Consider the following 27,766-nt stretch of genomic DNA (forward strand, 5'->3'; position numbering starts at 1 on the left):
TTGTTTTGTGCAGTAACACCCCCATTTTTCCATGAGTTTGATGTCTGTAATTTTGAGTGTAAGGACCCCCAAAACACTCTTCCTGGTTCTCTGTAGTTGAATGAGGGGCACAGATAGTCTAGTCTTAGGTGAAGATGAGCTAAGGTGGAGATTAACTAAGCAGAATAAAAAAGCGAACTTTCAGTTAACAGGACAGTGACATTTCATAATCTAAACCACGCTTGACACTGTGTAAGCTGTCACTCCTGTGCTGTTGGAAAGCTGTTTTAGACTCAAGGTTAGTGGGGCATGCCACAAAGAGGTTGGTTTCTTAGGATCTCCTGATGTTTTCCTGTCCCGAGCTTACCCAACAGGCCTCAGAATAGATACAACTGCATATGCTAAGTGTGTAATGTTTGGGAATACTGATTCTTTTAGGCCCAGCAATCCCCTATAGCAATAACACTTACACTTTGAGCCCTTCGAGACTGAGTGGAAATTCCCGCATCTTCTTGTTGCATAACACATTCTGTTTTATAGATCTGAAGCAGTAAGCAAGTCAGAAAGTATTCTTTTTGTTGAGTGCAATAACACCCCAATTTTCTGTGGACTTTCATTGACTTTAAAGCCATTGATTTGTAGTTACTGACTGGAGAACGATTTTAGTACATTGAATGTTGTTGTTCCTGCAGGTAGTATCTGTTGAGTTTCAGATATTTGTATAGAGAGTATAGATTAGTTAAAAGAGAAAGTCAAATATTTAGTTTCTTGTGTGAGACCATGTGAAACATTGTTGATATATTTTTTTTTTACCTAGTAGCTTTGGCAGTGTCCTTTCAAAATTACCCAGTGGAATTTTTCATGACTCTTCCCATAGATAATATAGTGCCCTCTGAATAATGGTTGTTGTTTTGTTTTATGCTTAGATTAAACCCAGGGCCTCATGCATGCCAGCCAAGCACTGCACCACTGAGCTGTTCAATTTTTAGCTTGCAGAATAACCCCCCCATCCCTCCATTTTCATACCAGTGTCAAATAAAGACCCCGGGCCTCGATGATCTTGTCTGCTTCCAATTTCCAAAAGTTGGGAGCATGGGGGCTGGGAGGTAGTTAGTGGGAAAGGGAGGGTTGGGGGACCTTGGGGAAGTGGGATAGTTGAGATGGAGGAAGGACGGATATGGGAGCAGGGAAGGAGATATCTTAATTGAGGGAGCCATTTTGGGGTTGGCAAGTGGCTTGGCTCTGGAGGGGTTCCCAGGAGTCTACGGGATGACTCCAGATAGGACCCTGGACAGTGGAGGAGAGGGTGCCTGAACTGGCCTTGTCCCGTAGTCAGACTGATGAATATTTTGACTATCACCATAGAACCTTCATCCGGCAACAGATGGAGACTGAGACAGTCACATCAGAGCACTGGATTGAGCTCCCAAGGTCCAGTTGAAGAGCAGAAGGAGGGAGAATATGAGCAAGGAAGTCAGGACCACGAGGGGTTGGTTCACCCACAGAGACAGTGGGACTGATCTAATGGGAGCTCACCAAGGCCAGCTGGACTGGGACTGAACGAGCATGTGATTAGACCAGACTCTCTGAATGTGGCTGACAATGAGGGCTGACTGAGAAGCCAATGATAATGGAACTGGGATTTGTCTCTACTGCATGTACTGGCTCTTTGGGATCCTAGTCTATTTGGATGCATACCTTCCCAAGCCTGGATGGAGGGGGTGGGCCTTGGACTTCCCACATGGCAGGGTGCCCTGCCCTCTCTTAGAACTGGAGGGGGTAGGGTGAGGTGGGTAGGGGAGGCAGAGGGAAGTGGGAGGAGGGGAGGAAGTGGGAATTTTGATTGGTATTATTTATAAAGTAATAAAACAAAGAGGAAAAAAATAAGACCTCGGGCCTCTAAAGACATAGACCCGTCTGGGTGGCTCACAAAAGCCAGTGGGTAGGAAGAGTACAGGTAATGTAGTAAACTGGCAAGTAAGATATTTTTTTAAGGTGGCAAGGTTCTAATTGTGGAAGTATATTTTATTATATACATATTTCTTTGTATATTTTCAGGAGTCAGCCAACTTCATGTGACTCTTCTTAACCATTTTATTTATGGGCTCAGAGTCTTTATTAGGGTTGGCTTTAAAAATATTGGACTAGGGATATAGTTTGATGGTAGACTATTTACCTAACATGAAAGATGCTCCCGTTTCAATCCCCGGTAACCCCAAATATACAAATAGCTTTATTGACATTGTTTGGGTACTATAGAATTTGTTTATTTAAAGTACACAATTCTTTTTAGTATATTCATGGGGTCATTCATCCATCACCCCAATTAACTTTAATGTCCTTTATAAAGAAAAGAGAAAACCAGGCTGAGTGGCTTAGTGGTTAAGAACACTTGCTCTTGTAGAGGACCCAGGTTCAGTTCCCAACACCCACATGATTTGTAACCACCTTTAACTCCAGTTTTAGGGAATCTAGCACTCTCTTCTGACCTCTGTGGGTACCAGGCGTGCACATGGTGTACATACATACATGCAGGCAAAGCACACATACACATAAAATAAAATAATTTTTAAGAAAAAAGTGGAAAAATGTTTTTTCTTTTGTCAGTTGATAGATAACTTGCCACCTACTTTTCAGCATTTATGAGCAATGCTATTATGAACATTGTGTATAACTTTTCATAAGAAGGTCCAAACCTTTTTGTTGACTCTACTGATTTTCTCGACCACATCTGTGATGTCACATCTAATGAGGCCTCCCATATGCGCTCCTGCATAGCTTCTTCTGGTCACATGGATGAATTATCTGGATTGCAGACATGATAGCTGAGGTCTAGACAAGGCTGGTAGCTTTTCTGACCTCATAGAGCTAGGAGGTGGATTAGGGCCCTGAATTTTGTTCCCAGGCTCAGTGCCTTATCAACTGATTAGAAACATGAAGGCCAAAAAGACCTGAAGCCTGCAGTTCGCAGATTGGTAAAGCCTGGTAGACATTCTGTTTGGTGTTTCTTCTCTTTTAGACATTACAACAGTTTGGTATGGTCTAAAGGTTTGAAGAAGAACATAAAAATTAGAATGTTCCTTAGAGGTTTTCTTATCTCATCTCCTAATTACACGAGCAAGGCATCTAAGATACAGGGAGCAGGAACTCGGTTCTCTCTGTGCTCTGTGTTCTTGAGTCCCCATCCACCTGCGCAGGGAAACATTAATTGTATAGGAGATTTAGGAAGGGTGATGGATGCCAAGCATTTCTGTGTCTCTTCTCTAATTAGAACCCAGTCACTGGGCTGTTATCAGCCAGCCATGACCAGAAGGATGCCTGGGTACGGGACAACATCTACAGCATCCTGGCTGTTTGGGGCTTGGGCATGGCCTACCGCAAGAATGCTGACCGTGATGAGGATAAAGCAAAGGCCTATGAATTGGAACAGGTAATTGTGACTGACTTCAGTGTCTTGTCTGCTCAGTACCTTTTCTTGAACTAGAAAACCGATGAGCATATCATTGTATGTGCATAACAGGGTGCAGTCTTTCATTTCTGCAATAGAATACTTTGTGAAGGCATTCAGATGGTTGGCACCTCACATTTATCTTTGTGTTTGACATAAAATAATAACATCACAAAGCACATTAAATGGAAAACAAAACCATCCAGATTTCTACCCCCAACATGTTAATATGCCTACCTGGTTATATTTCTCTCTCATGGTATGATTATTTTTGAAGAATTGATGCATGGCCATCTACCACATGTACCAACTCTTCACCCTGGCCACCAAATGAGAAAAAAAATAGAAAGCAAAAAATCCAATGTATTGGAGCTAGACACCCCAAAGCATGTGCTTTTCAGGGTGGGTGGTTATATTCCAATGAATATTATCTAAATGCCCTTGCCATTGCTTAAAACAATTCTTAAATGGCCTTTAAAAATGCCTTTCTACTTTGTACCATTCTCCAGGAAGTGAGTCTTACTCTTTCATACTCACCCTTTAGGTCTGAGCCAAATTGGCATTATTTAATTTTTGTGCCTATGTTATTTGCCATGTAGCTCAATGAAGGTTTCCAATCTCAGAGGAAGGATGTAACCCAGTGCTAAAATGCTTACCTGGCATGTTATCAGCCTTGGGTTTAATCTCCAGTACTGGACAAATATTTTCCAAATGTTTTGAGTACTAGTGTTTAGGTAAGGAGCCCTGAAATAGAAAAGTGTAATCATCCTGGCATGAGAACATTTGAGATTTATCTTTATAAAGATTGAATTTAGGGGATGGGGACTGAACTTGGGGCCTCACACAAGATAAGCACACACTGTACCAAATGTCCTAGGATTTATCTTTAATTCATACATCCTTGGGCAACCTTCATAGCTACTGGATGATTGGGCCCAGTTGTTGCTTGTTTATAGTAACCCAAATGGGCATGAGTGATAAGCAGCATGAAGGAAATTTGATAACTGTGGGAAAGCTCAGAAAGGAAGCTTATCTCTGGGAGCAAAGCTTGGATTTGACCAGGGCTTGCTCAGTGTGAGGTGATGAAATCACTCAGTTTTTGAAGTATATAAAGTTTTTAAAATTACAAATAACAGTCACTGGCTGCTCCTCCAGAAAAAGGGATGGATGAGTGCATCAGTTATTTGCTGCTATAATAATTTTATGTCGAGTGTCTTCCAACTCTTCCATCATACACACACACACACACACACACACACACACACACACAAATGCACACAATCACTAAGGTTGATAAAATTTTCTGTTCCTTTACTGAAATTCAAACAGACCACAATGTTTCATACTTAATGTCTTTTACTATTTGATGTGTGGTTAATAAACTAAAAGCTAGGACTAGGCATAGTGGCACATGTCTTTAATCCTGCTACTCAGAAGACAGGCAGCTATATCTCTGAGTTTGAAGCCAGCCTGGTCTACATAGTGAGTTCCAGACCATCCAAGGCTGCATAGTGTTACTAAAGAAGTAAATACTAATGGAAATATCACCCTTGATTATGAAAAAATAATAATCAGTGGACATCTTTGAGTAATATTTATTTAAGTGGCACTTGGGGCTTGATTAACACAATCTTTCATTGTGTGAGATTGTCTTGTGCATTTGGGGATATTAGGGACTCTGACCTGATCATTAAGTTCCAATAATCTCCACCTCTGTCATTGTTCTGATTAGAATGCCCCTGCCCCACATTTCCGGGTACTTCCCCACGACTGGTGATTGGCACTATCAGTCCAAGTTGGAAATCACTCATTTCTTCTCATGGGAAATAGCTTTTCCTAGTTTGAAAGGAAGTCAGTTGACAAACGTGTATGCTGTGTACAGTTAACCATTATAACAGTGCTAACTTATATTTGAGGTAACATCTTCTTCCCCAACGGATTTTGTAACAAAAAAATGGAATTATCTTCTAGGATCCTAGGATTTTAGAGGAGGAAGGGTCTGACTTCCAGACTTTTCCCTGGCCATGAACTTTCAGGTCCCTTTACTCTGCTGCCCCCTATAAGGTGGAGTGTGTGTCATGATACACCCATGCCTATAAGTAGAAACTTCTTTTAGTCCATGATATCCGAGTATCTAGGTTCTGTTTCTCTACACCCCTTGTCATCACAGAGAGTTGAGAAATGTTACTTCATCTGCTTCAGGCTCAGGTTCCTCATGTAGAGACTGGGGTGAAAATGCTAACCACCTTATAAAGCTGGTGCTGGAATTCAAAATAATATAAATAAAATGTTTTTCACAGTGTCTGGATAGAGTATTTAATTAATTAATGTGGTATTATTATCATTTGGTCTATAGACCAGGCTGGCCTCGAACTCACAGAGATCCACCTGCCTCTGCCTCCCAAGTACTGGAATTAAAGTTGTGCACCACCACATTATTATGATTTGGAATGATAGTGATAGTAATCAGTTGCAATATTATTAATAATCATATTATTAAAAAATCTTGGATACCACTTATATTTTGTAAGGACTTTGCTCAATGGTCCAATAATGGTGTCACAAATTGCTCCTTTGGCAAAGTATCATTACTTTTGGACAGGCATGACAGGCTTAATTCGTCCTTTGTGTAACAAAAATAAATTACTAAGAAATGTACCATAGAGTTCCAGAATACAAAGCTCATAAAAATGTCAGAGCCCAAAGATGCATCCCTTTTATTCCAACCCTTTTATTTGAGATAAATCGCTTTGTCAAAACATTTATTTTATGATGGAGTAGAAAAGTCTCAATAATGTGATCAATCAGAATACTTTTGTATAGTTGGGAATCTGTCGGTTTTGGAATATTGCCAGACAACACTGGCTTTTTGGTCATGTATGAGTAATCGGTTTTCTTGAAGCCTTGTTCCTGATGCCGCTTTATTTCCACAGAACGTGGTGAAGCTGATGCGAGGTCTCCTCCAGTGCATGATGCGGCAGGTAGGTGGGACGTGACAGATTGGTACCTCCAGAGCACTGCAGTGTGCATTTGCGTCACTTTAATTGGGATGGCATCTTACATTTGGAACTTTCTCGAGAAAAAAACAGAAATATTTTTTGCTTACTTTCTTTTTCTAAAATTACCCTCAGTAATTTTTAGTGTGCTCAGGAACCATAGTTTCAAAGGACAGTTCTGAAAGTCCTCTTTCAAAGATTTATGTGTATAAAAGGAGAACATGTCTTTTTTTCAATTAAGAAAAAATGATATTAAAAGCACTCAGAGAAACCCATGCACTACTTATTTTTTATTCTGGGTGTTGTCATTATTGGAGCCCCCTAGATGAATCAGTCATTACTAAGCCTGTAGACCTGAGTCCAGTGCTAGCGCCCACATGCTAGTTGTCCTCTGCCCTCGCCCACATGCCTGCCTGCACACATACACACAGAAGATCAATAAATGTAACTCGTGTTTTAAAGTTGACATTGTTATTTACTTATATCTTTAGTGTAAGGCAAATGAAACTATTATAATCTTTATACACAGAACCTTCTACTAGGATCTGTACCAGTTCAGAGGGTCATGTGCTCTTTTTTTCTTTGCGATGTTAAGAAAAGTTGGCATTTAGACAGGTTCTTTTCCTTCCTTCCCTGTGTCCTTGAGAACATACCATTTGCCCCTGCTGGCGAGTCTTTTGACAAGGATACCTTTGACCTGAGCCTCCCCTATGATCTCTGGGCTGAGGTATTTCCATTGAGTGAGTGGGAAAGAAGCTCCATCATGGCCCCTGTGTGTAGTGCTCATCAGCAACCACTGCCCATCCTCCTGGATCCCAGAGGTGTCACATAAGAGGTCTAGAAGATTCAGTGATTATCCCTAGATATGCCGTCTGCCAGCTATGAACCTGTACAGTTATGTGAACCCAGCTTGCCTTTGTCCTCAGGTGGACAAAGTGGAGAAGTTCAAGCACACTCAGAGCACCAAGGACAGTCTGCATGCCAAGTATAACACTGCTACTTGCAGTACCGTGGTGGGTGATGACCAGTGGGGCCACCTCCAGGTGGATGCCACCTCCCTCTTCCTCCTGTTCCTGGCCCAGATGACAGCCTCAGGTGAGCCATGGCCATTCGAGTGGCATTTCAGAAAGTAAAGGGGGTAATGTCCATTTGTACTGTGATAACAAAATACCCAAGACTAGGGAATTCAAACAGTATAGAAGTTTCTTTTCTCACAACTCTAGAGGCTGAAAAGTCCAAAATTAATGTACCAACAAGTTGAGCTGTCTGGTGAGAACTGCCTCCTCTGAAGAAGTAGAAGGCTTTGTCTTTACACAACAGATGGATTAAGAACTGAACGCTGTGTGTAGCCTCTTTCACGAGGGCCCTCATTTATCTGTGCTCTAAACTCATATAGGCCCCCGCATCACTGTCACATTAGGACTGTCACATTAGTAACACTGAATTTCAGAGGGACACACTGAGAACATACCAACTACTATAAATGAGTAGTAGACTATACAGAGGAAAAGCGTACTTCCCTGTGGTGTCATGTGCATGGAATGCAGGGGCCCAGGCTGACACCTATAGACAGAAGTTAGCCTCTTCCTGGGCAGGTGCAGGTTTTCCTTTGGCTCACTCAAGGCTAGGGAATGATACTTCTGGACTCCAATCTTTACTTTGTTGGAATCTTCTCTGCACAAACAAAACATGTTCTAGAGAACCCATGCCTTACCTCTGAGCTTTCTTCCCATAGACACACCCTCAGTGATGGAGCTCCCCTCACTTTGTGAAGGACCTACTTCAGAGTTACTTCGGTGCCCAATAAGAAAAGGAAAGATAGGATCAAAAGACTTATCTGCTAGCAAAATGTTTGTGTATAACTGGCAGCTGTCTTCACGGTATCCCTTTTCTTTGTTAGGCTTGCGTATTATTTTCACCCTCGATGAAGTGGCCTTCATACAGAATCTTGTCTTTTACATAGAAGCTGCGTATAAAGTTGCTGTAAGTATCCATACTGGTAGTCTTTTTTTCTAGTTGTCAAAAATAATCAAATAAAATCATCCAGTTTTGTGAAAGCAGCTATTTTGTGGCTCACTAGAACGTCAGCAAAACTAGAGCTGTCAGAATGTGTCACCTTTGTGTGCAAAGTATTTAGTTTTTGTCCTGGGATATGGATTTCATTTTGGAATGTACCACACACTCTGTCTGAATACATTGCTGTATTCAGTAATGTATTAAAATGTCTTGTAGGATATGTATGAGCTGGCTTACATTGGGCTGCAAAAGGAGCCATGTTGATGCCTCAGTGGGAACTGGGGCACCATGGGGTTTATTTACACCATCAGCCCACAGGCAGAGAAGGCCACACTATCCATATAAACATGAACAGAGTTCACTTCCTCAAGGCTTCTGTCTATGTTGGAAGATGAGGCTTGATATACTTCTTGAACAGTGGTTCTCAGCCTTCCCAATGCTATGACCCTTTCTTCATGCTGTGGAGACACTCCCAACCATAAAATTGTTTTTGTTACTACTTCATCAATGTAATTTTGCTACTGTTATGAATTGTAATATAAATATCTGTTTTGGGGTTGAGTCTTAAGTGATCTTAAATGACCCCTTGAAAGGATTGTTTGACCTCTAAAGGGTTGCGACCCACAGGTTGAGAACCTTTGCTAATTTGCAAGGTGGACTATCGGGGCAGTAAGGAAAGGGCAGATGGCCCTAAGGCTTGTGCTACTTGACTGTGTGCAACAGGAAAGCTATGTAGATACTGTGTACACAGATGAACATAGCTGTGTCTCAAGTAGACTTCATGAAAAATGAGCAAGGGCCATAGTTTTCTAATCCCAGCTCTAAAGCAGTGATTTGTGTTCTCTCACGGGAGACATTGGTAGTATCTGGAAATATTTGGGGCAGTCACACTTAGGAGAGAGAGTGCATCTTGTGAGTGAAGGCCAGGAACTGCCTATAACATAAGAGAGCCACATCAACCCCATGTCTAGACTTACCTGTCTCAGAATGTCAGTAGTATCAAAGTTGACAGACCTGTCTAAAGAAACTACAGAGATTTTTGTGGGAAAGGTATGCTTTCAGGTAGACCTTGGGAGACAAGTAGGGTTTCCATAAGAAAGGGAGAGAATGAGAATTTGAGTGCAGGAATAGTGGAGTGATCAACAGGAACAGGCTGGGATGGGGAAGGTGTGATTTAGGGAGAGCAGAGGTTGCGAGCATTTGGAGTAGAGGGTGCAGAGTAAAGGCCCAGGTGGACATTGACGCTGGAAGTAGCGGAGTGTCTTGTCGACTTGCTGGCATGCTGAAGGTGGAAGCCAGACTCTAGCAGTTACGGCCATGCAGAGAATCATTGACGTGATGTGCTAGGGAAGAAGCTAGTGCTCAATCTGAAATAAAGGCTGAACGCATCACACAGTCTTCAAGGGTGAGTTTTCTAGCTGCTAGATTAGAGTGTTGAATGTTAGGAGCAAAAGAATGTGCAGGTATGAGAAAAGACACGCGGGGCTACCTACAAGGCCTGCTTGCCGGTCAGGGTCTGTACCGCCCGCCTGTACTACGTGACAGTACAGCACTACTCCTGTATTGCAGTGCCTGTACTACTCCTGTATTGTGGTGCCTGCACTACAGGACCATTCACGAGCCGGGCAAGGGCCTGGAGATTTAAATACACAAAGACACACAGAGACACGAGTCATCCCAAGAATGCCCCCTTTATTGTGTCCAGGGGCAGCTTATATAGGGATCCTTAACTGATAGCTATGCCCCAGCCAAACCCACCAGAAACCACTCCCCTGCCATCAGGAACTCCTGAGGGTCTCGTGCTCAGAGCAGCTGCAAGCTTAACACATTCCTTACAAGAAATTCAGGATCTAGGGGTTCACAGCTCCCAACAAGGGTCTACAATGACCCTGGTATATCTAGGTTTCTGTGTTCATATTTGTAAATGTTTTTCCTTGTTTTGTTTTGGTTTTTGTTTGTTCTTTTTTTTATTTTTACTCTTTTAGGTATATATTTTTGAGACACGATGATCTCAAACTCAGCAATTCTCCTGAGTGTTATGCCTGGTTTTCATATTTTTGAAGTCTTTACCACCCTTGAAGCCACGTCATTAGTCCCAATATTCAATTTTCATGATTTCACATAGTAAGAGCCACTATGTCCATCATTCTTCTTTGGATATTAAAAAATAAAGACTGATATTTTGGCATCAACCCTGCTCTTTTTAATTTTTTTTTGAGAGTATAATATAATTATGTCATTTCCTCCCTTCTTTCCTCCTTCCAAACCTTCCCATATACCCCCTTGCTCTCTTTCAAATTCATGGCCTTTTTCCATTAAATATCTAAATATAATCTAGTCAGTCTCTATGTTATCTGTGTGTATACATACATACATACACACATACATAAATACATACATATGTTTTCAGGACTGTTTGGTGTCAGATAACCAATTGGTGCGCTCCTCCTTGGAGAAGACTACTACTCCCACTGCCAGTGTTCCTTAATTGCCTGTAGTTCTTTGGATGGTTGAGGCTTCATGAACCTTTTCTCTTTCATTGTACATGTTTGTTGGTATCTTATTTGCTCATGGTGTCATGTTTAGGCAGTCATGTTGAATCTTGTTAGGTTTTTGCTCTTTCAGTAGTGTATGCAGTATTTTGAATCAACATGCGACAGGTGGGTTTTTTAATAAAAATATGAATCACCAGAGATAGGTATATATGTATTGAGTTTTCTGAATTAATTTGTATGAATAGGTCTTTAACACCTTGTGTGTTCAGTGAGTCATTTTTGACAACGGCTTTAGTTCCTTGATGAACATTTTCTTTACACAGGGGTAATGCTAAAAATAGTTTTTGAAATTGTTTTAAATAAGTTCAAAGGCATTGACCAAATAGAAAGGCAACACTTTAATTTTAAGATAAGTAAAATATATATGTTCACTGCAAATTGAGTTTGTTACAAATTAATGCCTTTTAGAAATAAGCCTTCAGAGGGTCTTTGTGTGTTCTTTTGGTTCCACTTGAGTATTTTCTTCTAAAATTCTGTACAGAGGCCTCCTGAGCTGAACTTGAGCAAGAACATATATAATATACAGCCACAGAGCCTTTGAGAAGCCATCCTCCTGTTTCATTGTGTTTGTGCTAGCAGAAAGAAATTGCTTTTCCATAGTATTTCTTATGTACCTCCCACCTCTGATAGCTGCCTTTTTCTCCCTAGGATTATGGAATGTGGGAACGTGGAGATAAGACTAATCAGGGCATTCCAGAACTGAACGCAAGCTCTGTGGGAATGGCCAAGGTGACAGTCCTGTTCTCCCTTCTGTGTGTGTTTACTTTTTGTCAGGTTCTCTTCTTCAGGAATTTGAATTTAATATGATTAGTACGTTTCTTTCGAAAGTCAGCAGCAAATATATGAAATCCAAGTGGCACCTGTACCCCAGCCAAGTGAAGTTATAGGTCAAGAAGACAGATTTCCAACACTGAAGTCTGAATGTGACAGAAACTAAGTTGTTCAACCCTTATTATTTGATGTGTCACCCATGGGTTCAAGCTCTTGCTGTTAAGCTGTGTTAGTAATGGCCAGTCTTCCTCTCTAGGTCATGGCGAAGGTTAAATAACATGAGAATTTTGTAGGTGAGATGCACAGCTTCAAGTCTACAAGGTCAGAGAAGTAACAATAATCAGTAAAGCTGCCCAGAGAAAAAGAGAACAGGGCAAGAGGGATACTGGGGATGCTGTGACCTTTCCTTGAAAGTATTTCAATTAAAAATCAGTTTTAAAAAATGGTCTTCAAGCCAGCACTGTAATGTGTGCCTCTAATTCCAACTTCACAGAGCACTGAAGCAGGAGTTTGGGGCCAACCTGGGCAGCACAGTGAGGCCCTGTTCTAAAAAGGAAAAAGAGAGGCAATGAGATAAGACAGGACAGAGATGGAGACAAGAAGAATGGAAACAGAAGACAAAATGGGTTGGGAGAACTCTCAAAGCTGAACAGTGGACCTGTGGGGCACATCCAGCCTGTAGGCCACTGGTGTGAATCTCTTGCTAAAGACATTCAGTGTGCAGCCTTCCCACCTCCTTCTCAACGTAGGCATGAACTGCTTAGACAGCATAAAGGTTCCAGAGCCACAGTTTTAAAAGCAACAAAACTATGCTCCATGTACTTTTTACTGAAAGCCTAATTAACTTTCTCAATTAACCATGAGGTAGGTTAACTGCAAAAATAGGTAACCGGAAAGCCAGTCCTGAGTTAATTTTTTGTGCCCCCACACATGATGTTAGTGTCTTGTTAATTTTCTATCTTTTGGTAGAATATCACTTTCATATGAGGAAATGTTTTTCTGTTTTCTTATTCATAGAATGGAAAGCTCTGAGCTACTGAAAATGAAGAGAGACCATGACGATACGACACTAGATAGATTTTAAAGACATTCTTCATCACCATTAGTAGAAATGTGTATGTTAGATTGCATAATGAAAAAGGAGTGCCAGATTAGGATGCATGTGTGCTTATTAAAAAGAACAGTAATTCTTACCCGTTTTTGTAGGCAGCACTTGAGGCAATTGATGAACTTGATCTTTTTGGAGCCCATGGAGGACGCAAGTCAGTCATCCATGTCCTGCCTGACGAAGTGGAGCACTGCCAGGTAACATCCAGTCTGTAGGCCGCTGGTGTGACTCTCAGGCTAAAGATACTTAGTATGCCTCCTCCTGACCTCCTCAACATAGGCTCCAGAAAATAGAGGAGGAGAATCCTAGCTAAGAACCCCTGGGGCCCCACTTCCGGTTACTGATGTGACCTCTTTGTGATTCAGCTTCCTCATCTATAAAGTGGTATAGGTGCCTTCCCTCCCGCCTCACAGAGTAACTGTAAGGAGCAGAGGAAATGAACCTGGCCAACTTGCCCAAGTGCTTTGTAGCCAGAAAGCACCATGCAGACATAAACCATGGAGAGTCTCTGTACATGAAGCTAACAGCCAAAGCGTCTTGGTTTTGCTAGAAGCAAAATCTGTTCTATGGTTTTTTTTTTTTTTTTTGAGTATGTAAGTGCTTTCCTCGCAGCTTCATTTCTTAGTGTCCCCAAATGGAGTGGCTCACAAGTGGCATTTCACTTGAAGTGAGGAGGCATGGTGTGCAGAGTAGGTGAGGGGAGAGGGGAAATGAGAGATGGCAAATTTATAGAACTTCTTTAAAATACAGATCACAGGAATGATTGGTACAGTGGAAGGGGTGCCATTAAGCAGAAAGTCCTTAACTATTATTAGCAATTATTAGTGTGGGCCTACCATGTGCTGCGACTAAAGTGAGTCAGAAACATAACTTGTAAGTAGTAAACCATGTTTGATGGTCCATGCCTGTAATCCCAGGAGGAAGAGGCAGGAGGATCAAAAGTCCAAGCTCATCTTCAGCTACTGAGGGAAGTAATTACCAGGTTCAAGGCTCGCTTAACTACAGCTTAACTAACTTAGGCTACATGAAACCCTGTCTCCAAAAAAACTAAGCCCTAAACACTTGTCAAAAGCTTCAAGTGAAAGTTTGTGTTTCCAGGCAGTGAAAGGCTGAAAATAAGTACTTCATAGTCTCATTTCGGCCCACGGCGGATGGCATATACTGTAGTGTCATATTGGATTTTGTCTGTTATTGACCAAAATGTACCACCCAGCCTGTGCGTGTAGTAAACTATGTGATCTAAGTGTTTGGAAGTATACTCTATGATATTTATGCAGTGATGAAATCACCCAATATTGTTTTTCTCAGAATGTGCCACTCATTAAGTGGTTCATGACTGTAGTTAAAGAACTGAGCCAAGAATTGGTTGACTGTAAAAAAGGTTTATTCTAGAGCTAAAGGGTTCCACTCAGCCCCACCTTACAGCTCATTCCATTTTCCTCACTAAGCATCGTCCTTAATGAAGTCTATGGTATTTTCTTACAGTGTACATTAATAAAGGAATACTGACTGGTACGTGTCTTAGTGGATATATAGTGTAATGGGAGAGTTTAAGTTGGGTTAGAATCCTAGCTCAATCACTGCCTACATGACGTGAGGCATGCATCCTGTGTCTCAGAGTCCTTGTGTATTAATTTGGTATAATACCGTATTTCTAGCTTCAGATAGAATATTTAATGAGCTTGTTTTTTATCTGTACATTTATCTCAACATTACTTCCTTTACTTTTCCAAACATTTCCTTATAATTCTAAACCCCTTCTACATTTATAGTGTTTAATCTAGCTACCTTACTGTTGAGGTCCTATCATAGTGCCTCCGATAATCTTTACAAGTTCTGGAACTAAAACTGTTTTGTCTGGCACTCAGGAGATCTTCTGAATTTTACTCCTCATTAAAGCAGTTTTTAACTTACCTAACTCATCTAGTCCCATTTCACAAAAGCATCTGCCTCTCTGTTGCTGGTCCTGTGTAAATGTTTTTGTCTGGTTTCTGTCTTGGTAGCGCCAGACGTCTTGGCCGCTGACACAAACAGCACTGTAGTTCTTCCCCATCAGTGAGCATGGAAAGAAGGGACATAGCAGTTCTGAGCACAAGCCTCAGACTGGCATGTTCTCTTCAACTCCCCCCTCCTCTCCTAAGGAAGAGGAAGCATTGTCTGGGTGGCTGGGTAAGCAGGGGTGGCTAGCCGATGCCATGCTGGTAAGACTGAGTCCTTCTCTAAATAGACAAACTCATTTGACCGTTTCCTGTAGTCTAAGGTGATGGTCCCTAGCTACTCCAGCTAGCTAGTCCTGCTTCTCTAGCTTAAACCACTTCTTTGTTTTTATTCAGTCAATTCTTTTCTCCATGTTGCCACGAGCATCAACATCTAAAGAAATCGATGCCGGACTTCTTCCTATTATTTCTTTCCCGGCCTTTGCAGTAGAAGATGTGAACCTTGTGAATGTGACCAAAAATGAAATTATTTCCAAACTTCAGGTAAGCATTGGCTAATGCCCCCCTGTTCTGCATTAAATTCCATGTTTATGTGATGACATGGGGCATCTAACTTACCCTTGTAGCTAATGGTGTGGTTTCCCTAGATCAGCGGTTCTCAGCCTGTAGCTCGTGAAAACCCCATAGTGGTTGCATATCAGATATCTTGCATATCAGACATTTACATTATGTTTCATAACAGTAGCAAAATTATAGCTATGAAGTAGCAACGAAAATAATGTTATGGTTGGCGTCACCACAACATGAGGAAATGTATGAAAGGGTCACAGCATTTGGAAAGTTGAGAACCACTGCTTAGAGGTTATAGGAAGAGTCCTTCCAGAATCTCTTGAAAGCTCTATAGACCCTGCCAGAACAAAAGCACATATACAAGTACTTGCTATACAAGCATGAGGATCTGAGTACAGATCCCCAGCAACCATTTCACAATCCAGCAGCACATCCATAATCCCAGCACTGGGGAGGAAGAGATGGGTGGATCCGTCAGGTTTGCTGGCCAACCAGTTTAGCAGAATTGGTACACTCCAGGTTCAGTGAGAGTCTCTGTCACAGAAAAATAAGGTGGATAGGGATTAAGTAAAATGGCTGATCTCTCTCTCTCTTTCTCTCTCTCTCTCACACACACACACACACACACACACATACACACACACACACACATGTCACATCAAAGGAGAAAGGTTGACTTTGAAAAGAGAAAAGAAATCAATGGAGGGAGAGAGGAAGACAAGCAAATAATAGTTACATGAGAACAAAATATAATAAAAATATTAAAATTATGAAATACAGTGAAACTCATATTTTTGTACTCCAGTAAGAATTTGAATGGTGAGACCCCATTACTGCATGCAGTAACAGATCACTAAGCTAAGACCATCTTACATTCTCAGCCAACAGAAATCTATAAAATTGTCCATGTGTGTAAGTTTCCTAAGTCAAAGCATCCATATTGATTGTCCCACCTATATTCAGTGAGAAATATCTTTGTCCGTTGCAAACAAAGGAATTGAAGTGTCTCCAATCATATTCCCAAAAGAAAGCAACTGGAAGGGTTAAGCCCTGTGGGGAAAGGGGGATGATTTGGGTAGCTGCAGCTGAAAGGGCAGTTGTGATGTGCTTATAGGACAAGTGGCTTCTATGTCGAGTTCCCTGGAATAATTCCCAGAACCACACAGAACTTGTACAGAACTCCTGGACAAGTGATAGCCAAGCCTGCCAGGACAACCCCACTTCCAAAAGAAACTGGGAAATAGGCATCCAGAGCTGCATCCAGGGATTAGGAATAAGGCACCATCGTACCCAGCCAACTTTCTTGACACCCAGAAAACTGGAGAGGAGCCATGACATCTGCAGCCAGTGAAGCAGCTACCACATAGTTCAGGAGGCCCCACCTCCATACTTCCACCTCATAACTCCTTCCCCCTCCTCCAGGTCTTGTGAGGCCTCTGAAGCAGACCGCCTTCAACATGCACAGCCTGAGTGCATTGAGTCTGTGGAGTAGCCTTTAGCATCCCAGATATACACAGAGCAGCCAACCATTTCAGATGTCAGTGCTTTCCTCACCGAGTGAGGTTACCTTTGCATCTCTGTCTGATACTGTAAACCTCACGGAAGGAATAGTCATTCACTGAGTCCCTGAGGAGCATATTTGCAGCCCCACCCCAGACTCTGATGGAATGCTTCTGTGTTCTCTTCTGAATGCTCATCAAGTCTGAATTTGCTTTGCTTAGTACTTAAAAAGAACTCTTTACATTAAAGCAAACAAGACTGGTGCATGTTTGCTCACCGAAAAACGCAAGGGAAAGGGGATGAAGTACTGACTTGAGTTGAAATTAAAAGGCAAAGAAAATTTCTTTGGATTTCATCAGCTCTGCTTTTTTTTTATTCACCTTACCAGGGGCGTTATGGATGTTGTCGCTTCCTTCGGGATGGTTATAAAACCCCAAGAGAGGTTGTATTTAAATATTGCTTCTTACGTTCCTTACTTGCTGCATATCTACTTGCCACTGTATCATTTTCCCTCTATTGCTTATAATTACATGTTGAATATTGGGAAGGAAAGTATTAATTTTGGAGTCAGCAAGCCTTGCGTTATATAGAAAAGAACGATCATCAGGTCAAGCCAGTAATGTGAAACCAACTTGTAAATCAAGGATGAGTAAGCCTGTGGCTCACACGTTATTTTCTAAAGATAATTTGTAGCCTTCTCTTGGGTTTTAATGCCACAGTGATTAATATTATGATATAAATTATGATATAAATGAAACACATCATCTGCCAAGCACTGCAATAGACAAATTGCTATTTTGTAGAGAGATGGGGTGCTTTAATGTCATAAGTCCTTTGTGTATTTTTGATTTAGTGTCTGAAATTTTGCCCTAACTAGCATTTCCCCATGATTGTAGACTCCTAATCATAACAAAACTGCACTGACTGAGACAGGCAAGTGAGGCAGAGTGGCATTGGGTAAGAAATGTAACATCCTTTTCTAAAGCTTTTATATATTGGCTTCTAGGACCCTCATCGACTGCATTATGACCCTGCTGAACTTAAGCTCTTTGAAAACATTGAATGTGAATGGCCCGTGTTCTGGACTTACTTAATCATAGATGGAATCTTCAATGGTGATGCTGTTCAGGTGAGAAAATGCTGGGCACCGTGCTCATAAGCCTGTTCATCCCACTGATGGGCTGATCACTATTAGCAGAGAGTCATTTTGTTTCTGCTATATGTTGCCATTTTAAAAACTTTTCTGAAGCCTAGTGAATTAAAGCAGCAGCTGTTTTATTTATTTGTCCATAATTCTGTTATTTTGGCAGAGCCAGTAGGAACAGATTGTCTCTGCTTCCCCCACGTTCCCCATGGGGCTAGAGGACCTACTCTTAAGATGGTCCCATTAACGTGGCTGGTGAGTGAAATCTGGCTGCCAGCTAAGGCTGGATGCTCAGCTGAGCTGCAGCAGGGACTTGGTTCTTATCCATGTGTCTCACTTGGGCTTTTCACAGCAGTAGAATCTCTGGGTCATTAGATTTTTCATCCCATAGTTGTCTTTTCCCCAGAAATGTAAACGCATAGGCTGCTAAGCTTTCTGAAGTCTTCTTACAGAACTGGCGAAGTGTTTCCATCACATACTTGGTTAAATGGATGGCACATACGCAAGAGTGGGAGTTGGGGGAACTAGACAAGGGCATGCGAGCTAGGAGGCATAGTTCCTGTCTATCTCAGACAGGTGTCCCTTTTATTCCTTTCAGAACAGATGGCAGCTTTGCTGTTTTTAGGTCTAGTTCAGAGGTACTCTGGATTAGAGATACTCTCAGATAACATTTTCTTTAGTGTATCAACCCCTAACTGTCTCCAAGCTCCAGCTTTACTCCCTGTTCTTTCCATTCTCTGCACCTGAGCCCGAGTAATTTTATTAAAAAGACAAGCTTAGATTGCGCTGCTGCCCTGTAGCGTTAGTCGCCTTCCTATTGCTGTGACAAAATATCTGAAATAAATGAGTTAAAAGGAGGGGAATCCGCTTTTGACTCACTGTTTCAGAGGTTTCAGCTCCTGGGTGGTTTTAGCCTCATTCCTTTTGGTCCTGCAGTGTGGTGATGCATTGTGGTAGGGAGCCTATAACAAAAGAAACCTGTTTCCCTCATATTGGCCAAGAAACAGGGTATGTGCTGGGGAAGAAGCTCCGGTCCCACTACACTCTCCCAAGAGCATAACAATAATGACTAATTTCCTCCAGGTACACCCTATCTGCTAGTTTCCACTACATTCAATAGTGCCAATAGATCCTGTTGACCAGGATCTCACTCTGGCTTCTCAGAGCCCATTCTGATCATATCCTGGGTCTGGAAGAGAAGGAGGTGAGCAGTAGTCTCATGCATTTTGGCTTTTGAAAGCCCAGTGTTCAGGAACATAGGCAGTAAACTTCGGATGGTAAGGTCCTTTCATTATTCACTCTTGTATTGTGTTTAAAGTTTGTTTTAGGCCTTCTTGTCTTTTATTCTAAGTACTGAAAGTTCTCAGAATGACTGACTTTGAGTTTCAGCAAAAATAGACTTAGAAATAATTAAGGGGACAGGGGAAATGAGATTAAAATCCCCATGCTTCATATTTTTTTAAGGGCACAAGAGATAGTTTACTCTGTAACCATTTTAAGTGTTCATGGTTCCGGAACACGTACTTAGGCTACTCCAAACTCCATGTTCCAACATGGAAACAGTTTCATGAAGTTTTTTAGTTTTGCAGAAGAAAGTAAGTCACAAATAAAGGCAAATTTAAAATAGAGTGCTGGGGTGGGTACACCAGAGAGGTGAGTACAGTGAGATAGGAGAAGCTTCTTTGTAAGCCCCAGATGCTAGTTGAGCTTTTAGGTTGGTGAAAGCCAGTGGTTTGCTAAATTAAAAAAATCCAGAAGGTTTTTATTATTAGTCACAGGATACTAATTCTACCAGAGAGGTGGTCAAGGAGTGGTTGTTCTGGAGGGCTACAACCAGTCCAAAATAGGGTCACTAGGCTTTGGAGCTGCAGCATTCCAGTCTGTCCACAGCACCGAATTCAAATCAATAATCAGTCTCTGCAGACACAGATTTCTTTCAAGAGCTTTTCGTTCACACTTCCCTCTGTTAGCCAAGCATCATATTTTGTGCATTCAGGGTCCACATATTATATATCAAATATTGTAAGTTCGCTCATAGCCAGGAAGGCCCTTTTCGAGGATCTGATACAGATGAGGCAGGAAGGAGATTGGTGCTGTCAGGAGCAGACATGTTTCATTGTCACGAAAAGCCTTATGTTATTAAAATATCTTAAATGTTGAATAAGTACATCTCTGAAGTATTTGAAGCAGCCCTGTCTATCTAAAATCTATCTCTGTTTGACCCTGAAAGCATACCTAACATGACTACAAGTTTGATTGATAAAAGTGACTACTAACCTGCATTTCTTTATTATCCTTAATTGTAACATGGGGTTCAGCTTATTGGGGTTTATGTCCTGCCCAGTTCCCCACAGCCGGCAAGCCCCAAACAAAATCACACAGGGATCTCCATAAGATTATAAACTGATTGGCCCATTAGCTTAGTCTTCTTATTAGCTCTTGTAGCTTATATTAACCCATTATTTTTATCTATGTTAGCCACATGGCTCTCGGTACCTTTCAGTTGGGCAGGTTACATCTTGCTTCTCGGTGGTCTAGGCTGGAATGGAAGGAATGGGCTTCCTCCTTCCTAGCATTCTCCTGTTCTCATCGCCCCGCCTCTACTTTCTTTCTGGTTGACCCACCTATACTTCCTGCCTGGCCAATCAGTGTTTATTTAAAACATGATTGACAAAATACAGACAATTCTCCCGCACCACTAAATAGTTTGTAGTAATAACTTTCAAAGATTAGAAATGCACGTTACTCTGTTAAATGAGCTGCATAGGTACAATACCTTAAACAAGAGTAGAAACATATGTACAGTATGTTCTAACCAAAATAACCTTAAATTTGTATCAATATACAAAAGTCCATACCAATGTAAAGACTAGTAGTTAGTCGTTTTTTAGTTTAAAAGTAGATTCAATAATCTACCTGTTTATCCTATCATTTCTATATCCCTCTTTTTCTTTTTGGAATGAGATCCCTAACTAATTTCCTTTGTTCAGCTTGTTTCTTGACCATTACCAATAACAACTTGTAACAAACTCACCTAAATAATGACAAATATCCATAACCCACCGAATGACCAAAACCCACCAAACCAATCTCTTGGGGATGTGGGTGTCTTGTTCTCTAGACTGCATCCTGATGTATGTGGAGCAATGGCATCTCTAGAGGACCCTGAGAAAATTGAAATAATGGTCAAGTACTGGGAGAGCTAGCTGTATCATTTGTTGCCAGTCTCTGTGTAATGGGAAAGTATAGGGCTTATTTGAAGTCCTTACTGGAGTAGTGCAGGAGGCTGGATCACCTCAGCTAGTCACCTTGAAATTTTCCTGATCAGTTTGTGGTCCAAAGCTGATCTTTGGGTGGTGTTTATCAGCTTAGTAGCATTAGCACGATCTAGGTGGAATTATTGTGGGTCCCCATCATCCTTTGGAAACTTAAAATGGTCATTGTTAGGAATGGCCATGGTTCACTGCAGAAAACTTAAACATTTTAAATGTCATATGCAGCAGATCTCGGAGAGGTTAAAGAACCACAATTTGTTAAATATAATCATGGTACACAAAAGAGGCTCTGGAAAATCTAATAATACCCTGAGACTAGCATATAATTCTGACTTTGGACAGAATCATAAGGACTTGGAGCTGCTTTACTTAAATTTCCTGACTTATAACTTGCCTTTTCTGATTTTTTTGCATCAGTATAGAATGTAGGCTCCAGAAATTGGTATTCCTTGTACAATGTAAGGAAGGATCCAATTAGTTCTCTTTATAAACTGAACTCTCTTGCTTTTGGGATATTTGTCGCTAATCCCTCCCAAAAATTACTGGAAACTCTTCGCCAATGTTCATTTTCTGTCCATAACGAGGAATTTTCAGCATTAGTAAAAGCTACCACAATTTCTGCCGAGTCTACTCCTACTAATTGACAAAGTCTTAATTTTCTTTTCAGAATCAATTCAGAAACGTTTTCTACATGGCTCTTTAATTTTTTTACTCTCTGTGTTAAAAATATCCATTCTAAGATATTAACTCTGCATAAGAATTCCTGTAGGAGTCCGATTTGGTCGCATGTTCCATCAGTCCCATTCCAAGTGGACTTGGTGGTCTCCCATTAGTTCTGTCCTGCCGTCTCAGTGGGTGAACACATCCCTCATGGTTCTGACTTTCTTTCTCATGATCTCTCTCCATCCGCTCCTCATCAGAACTTTGAGGGTGGCTGATGGTGGAGTCTGACCGAGGAGCCAAGGACAATGGCGATGGGCTTGGTCTCTACGACATGGACGGGCTCTGTGTGAGCCTTGTCAGTTTGGTTGCTCACCTTCCTGGACCTGGGGGGAGTTGGGAGGACCTTGGACTCAACATAGGGTAGAGAACCCTGATGGCTGTTTGGCCTCAAGAGGGAGGGAGTGGGGGTGTGGGGGGAGGGGAGGGGAGGGAAGGGGGAGGAGGAGGGGAGGAGATGGCAATTTTTAATAAAAAATAAATAAACTGGAAAAAAAAGCAAAAAAAAAAAAAAAAGAATTCCTGTAGGAGAATGCATAGAAGGTAAAATAATCAAAATACAATTAAGCTCTAGATCCAAATGATTGACATGATGTACATCCTGTAATTTATTTTCTACCAAAGCCAATTCTCTCTCAGCCTCAGCTGATAATTTTCTTGAACTATTTATGTCCTTATCACTGTGTAAGGTTTGAAGTAAATTGCTTTGTTCCTGGGTAGTCAATTGAGTTCTAGGCCATAGCTAGTTAACTATCTCCCAATAATTTTTTAAATCATTAAGACTGTAATTGATAACTCCTGGTACTTTCTATGGTTGAATTTTCTGTAAATCTATCTTATATCCTAGGTACTTAATAAAATATCCTCTTTTTATGTTTTCAGGAGCAATTTTGTAATTCCCAATAAGCCAAAATCTTCTTTACTTTTTCAAACATTTTCTCTAGGGTATCTGAATCTGAATCATCTCTTTACCACGTTTTCCATTGTAACTGAGGGTCAGCTTCCAATACTGCTATAATTAAAGCTTTTAAGTCTCGTGGAATAATACTGTTCCAAGTGGTCCATGAATTTAACATCTGCTTTACAAAAGGAGAATGCATACCATATGAAGCTATTGCTTCCCTAAATGTCTTCAAATATAAAATTTCTATAGGATTCCAGTTAACTTCTAAATAGCCTTGGAGATGCCTATCATCTGGTGGTCATTCTTGAATAGTATCTGGATAAATTAAGGTTGGTTTCCTAACAACCTTAGACTGCTTCTCTCCAGTTTCATAGTGCAGTGAGTGGTGTAGTAGGTTCTGCTCCAAACGCCTCTGTCTGTATGTGAGTATTTTTCCTAGTTTCATTAGTATGTCTTTCTAAGTAAGGATTGTATCTTACCAGTCAATTTTTTGTATTTGGCACCGACACCAAGCAACTTTTTAAAGGATAAAGCATGAATTACCAAACTGATAATGATTATAATTGACATTATGTCAATCCCAGTTAAGATGATTATCCCTTTATTTTGTTCCATTTTCAAACCATCCATTGTGGAACCATACAGGGACCTAATATCCTACATCATAATATTGTTTCCTATTTTTTACATGGGGAAATCTTAAAGTAATCCCTCCTTAAGAATTCCCAGGTGTCTCACCAGATCTGATGATGATGATGACAGTGAAGTGTGAGACTGGCTCTTGCTACATAGCATGGCTGGGCAGACCTGGTTGAGAGCTGCTCGTGTGTAGCTGGGGGTTGAGAGTGTGTGGTGGTCACAGCAGCAATAAAAGCCCAAGCAGGTGTCAAGGTGACTGACCTGGTATGGCAGTGTCTTAAAGAGGGCATTCAGGGCATCCAGGGGACGCACACAACTCACGGGGATAGGGACTCAGGCACCTAAAATGCTGACACAGGGAAATGTGTGGAAGAAGCATGCATGGCAGGAAGTGAGAACATGGGGCCACTTGAAGGCAGATCAGCCAGGGGTGGGTGATTAACACTTGTGGCATTTGGAGTCCAGGCACCTGTGGAGTTTGGGGCTGAGAATGGGCAGCAGCTGGAGGTTGTTGTGGAGAGGCTGCAACAGGAAAATTCCAGATTTGCCCAAAGGGCCTGGGCCAAGCAAGGAAAAGCCAGCCAACGGCAGTGGCTCTAGTGGCTGTAAAACCTGGGCGGAGGCGGCTACCTCCTGATGGCTACCTCCTGATTTAGTGCCCTGAGTTGGATGCCAGATGATGTGTTTATCTAATTATTCTTAAACAATAAAAACTCAGGATTCAGATATCAGGGTAAGAACCATAATGATCAGAGAAGCAGCAGTGACCCCCCCCTCCTCCATCCAAAAAGAGCGGAGGCCCTCTCTCAGCCCCACCATACTGCTAGTAGTTAGCACCACCCTTTGAATCAAAACAAACTTTGTTGACAGTCTTGGGAATTTCAGAAGGCAATCAAAATGTCACACAACAAGATCCACTTGGTCTCTGTCCCACCTCTCCCACCTCTTGGGGTCATAGATGTGCCACCACGTCTTTTATGAAGATGCTGGGGATCCAGACTTTATGTCCTCACATTTGTGCTTTACTGACTTGAACCATCGCTCCCAGATCCTTAAGAGAGAGGAAGGGAAAGGGGAGGGGAAGAGAGGGGGAGATGGAAAGGGAAGGAGGAGAGGGAGGAGGAATGGAAGGAAGGAAAGAAAGAATGAGCAAGAAAAAGGAAGGAAGGAAGGAAGGAAGGAAGGAAGGAAGGAAGGAAGGAAAGAAGGAAGAAGAAAAAGATTGATTACTGGAAAACTACCACTTAGGGCAGAAATAGAATATGCTGCCTAAGATAGGAATTCTAGCCCAAGATGTTTTAAACTTGTTAAGACAAATTTTACATATGAGAAAACTTAAGAGCAAATTATTTAAACTATAAGGGTATGGGAATGATATCTGGTATAGTATAAATAATAGTACAGTGAAAAGTTTAAGGACCAAACAGCTACTTCCTCGGGGGCTACCCTTCCCCTCTCCCTGGAAACTTGGCAAGTGTGGCTGGTCTCAGGGAGGGACAAGCAATGGTGTCCCCCCTTCTCCTAACACTGTCGGCAGGAGTCCCTCTCTGGTCTTCTACAGCCAAACATTTTAGTATGTTTTGCCCTATTTGTTGCCAAGAGGCCTAGCTTGTTGTTGGTTTCTAAGTTTTATTGCCATTGCATCATGAACTGACAACCTCTGTCACACTAAACGTGCTGGGGCTGTTTTCCAGGTCCAAGAATACCGAGAAGCTCTGGAGGGAATATTAATCAGAGGCAAGGATGGGATCCACTTGGTGCCAGAACTCTATGCCATCCCACCAGAAAAGGTAATCAATGATGCCACGCCCCTTGTGCTGCTCATCTAGGCCAAGTAGGTTCGTGCCTGACTTTCAGATATTCTCCACCCACCTTTTAGGCCAAATGACCTTTTTCTCCAAAAGTGCTTTCTAAAGACTAGTTTCCCTATCCATTCCTAGAAGGAGTTAAGGCTTTGAGAAACATGCGGAACATGCTTGACCATGAATATCCTAGGGAGGCAGCAGCTAAAGAGCTTTGGAGAATACATACCTGTATCTAATCTGTGTTTGAATAAGGCCCATACACACATGACCAAAGGCCATGAAAGAGCCTTTGGAACCTGTCCAGTCTAAGACAGCCCTGGAGCAGGGACCAGACTCCATTCACTCCTACCAGCCTAGACCTTTGGGTCTGAGGTTCCACCAAGTCCGTGTATTCGTTGTTGCATGAACAGACATTTTCACATTATCCAAACTTCCTTAGGATATGTTAAGGACAAGACTTCTGTCATGCCTCACCGTATAGATTAAGTTGCGAAATCTTCCAGGGATGTTTTCTATGTGTCAGGAAGTCTGCAAATTTCTTCATTTTATATTTGTGTCTGTTTGCCATGGATAGAGTGAATGCTGATGAGGGTGAAGGGTGTCTGGGGCACTTTCCTTAGTGACATTTTCATGTCCCTTGTTCATATTGCTCATTCCCTAGTACTGAGGCATCAATGTCAGGAAGGTGGAAAGCAAACAAGAGAAAATGCATACCTTCAATGGTAGTACCCCTATTTTATGGTAGAAACTAGCCATTCCTGCTCTCCCAAAATGTACATGCACTGACCATTGTCACTGCTTGGTGTCAGAGCTACACTTTGCTTCCTGGTGGATTATGCTGGTTGTGAATAATAAAATGTTACTGTACAACTCTCTCTGCTAAATATCACACTGACAGGTTTCTGATTGTAATCCAATATCCTCTTTATGCACTGTATTTAGCTTATATACTGGGTACCAGCATTTTACCTTAATTTCATTTTGTGTTGGCTTTGCAAGTTTGTGTTGGCAAGAGTCTTTGGTCGAATCAATAATACATACTGAGACCTCTGGGAAGGAATCTTGCAAGACACTACAAACCTCTATGGCAGCTTTGTGCAAATTAGAAAAAGTCTGGTATTGCGGTGGCATGCAGCCTGTATGCCTGGGCAAGGTGCCACTGTCTGGGGACCCTCAGTGCACAGCTGGGGACTAGTGAAGATATGTCCAGCAAACATGTAGTGAGCAGCCACTCCATGCCTGGCACAGCTTAGCGACTAGTAGTACACAAGGTGGTTCTGTTTCGTTGAGTATGTAGGCAAGGTGAAAGTGGAACTAGGCTGGGAGGTGGAGGCAGCTATAGGAGAGATGGAAGCAAAGATGGGGTACATATGCACCTATAAATAGTCGTTCAGAAGGACCAGAGTAGGGAAGAGATAGAATTGAACTCTAGGGGGAAAGAGAGCAGAACAAGTTTACTTTTTGACCTGGAAAGTTTGTCTGCTTTCTGTTCGTTAGATAGTTCTCATTCTAGATTCTTGCAGTCTTCCTTAATGATTGTATTTCAATGTATTTGATGTGTAGTTAATGTGCTAGCCAATTGTAAAAGTAATCCTATACATTGTAAAATCTATGCAGACTTCTGTAAAAAGAAGAAAGCATTTGTTATCCCTAAGGCTATGACTCGGTAGCAAGCACAGAATTACGTTCTGCAGAAGATCCCTCCACGCTGTTATTTCACTCTTGACTCTGTGACTACCAGTGACAACTCCATTCCGTGTGTGCAAAACTTGTTTTTTTAAAAAATATTTACTACCAAGAAATATAAATCTTTTCTAAGTATATTAATAATATCATTGATTAATCCACAGTACCAAGAATGAACCCCACATACACAAACATTTGTCATACCATTTTCCCCCTGTAGATGGATAAATGTTTTCTACTTCCTTTGAGTGACCACCCTAATCAACCTTAAAGGAAGCATGGGGTTTAGAAGAGCATCCCATATGTAGCTGACACTGTCCTCAGAACAAGCAGGCATTGCTAGAACAAAAAAAAAAAGCACAGAAGCTTATGCTGATGAGATAAAGCTCCTGGAAAATTCCACTTTCTGAAGGAGGTAGGCTGGGGAGTGGCAGCAGCACTAATTGGTTTTCCTCAACACATAGTGCCACCTTCTGGTAATTTTCTTGCATGGGCACACGTCCCTGGGGATGGTAAGCCACAAGAAGAAACCAGGCTTGACATCCAACTATGCACTCTGCTTATGCAGACTGCTGGTTGTTTTTTTATGAGAACACAACCACCCATAAACAAAAACTATGGCGCTTCCTGCTGCCGACAGCTGGGTATAGAGCAGGCAAGTCAAGCATCCAGCACCAGTGGCCGCAGGTAGGCTTATGGGAGGAGCACTGGCC

At 41.7% G+C, this 27,766-nt stretch overlaps 1 protein-coding gene across 4 annotated transcripts in view; it reads left to right on the top strand.

Annotated features, from left to right (window-relative positions):
* The window catches only part of Phka2 (phosphorylase kinase regulatory subunit alpha 2), an 84,685-nt gene that overhangs the window by 20,318 nt on the left and 36,601 nt on the right, over nt 1-27,766 (top strand). For all 4 annotated transcript variants that reach the window (XM_038315962.2, XM_038315963.2, XM_038315965.2 and 1 more), the window contains exons 3-12: nt 3,251-3,409; nt 6,361-6,408; nt 7,350-7,518; nt 8,324-8,406; nt 11,643-11,723; nt 12,972-13,070; nt 15,207-15,353; nt 17,269-17,322; nt 17,887-18,009; nt 25,257-25,352. In XM_038315962.2, coding sequence (XP_038171890.1) covers nt 3,251-3,409; nt 6,361-6,408; nt 7,350-7,518; nt 8,324-8,406; nt 11,643-11,723; nt 12,972-13,070; nt 15,207-15,353; nt 17,269-17,322; nt 17,887-18,009; nt 25,257-25,352 — 1,059 coding nt within the window. The remainder of the gene's footprint in view (nt 1-3,250; nt 3,410-6,360; nt 6,409-7,349; nt 7,519-8,323; nt 8,407-11,642; nt 11,724-12,971; nt 13,071-15,206; nt 15,354-17,268; nt 17,323-17,886; nt 18,010-25,256; nt 25,353-27,766) is intronic.

The sequence above is a fragment of the Arvicola amphibius genome, chromosome X (assembly GCF_903992535.2).
Source record: "Arvicola amphibius chromosome X, mArvAmp1.2, whole genome shotgun sequence".
NCBI classification, from domain to species: domain Eukaryota; kingdom Metazoa; phylum Chordata; class Mammalia; order Rodentia; family Cricetidae; genus Arvicola; species Arvicola amphibius.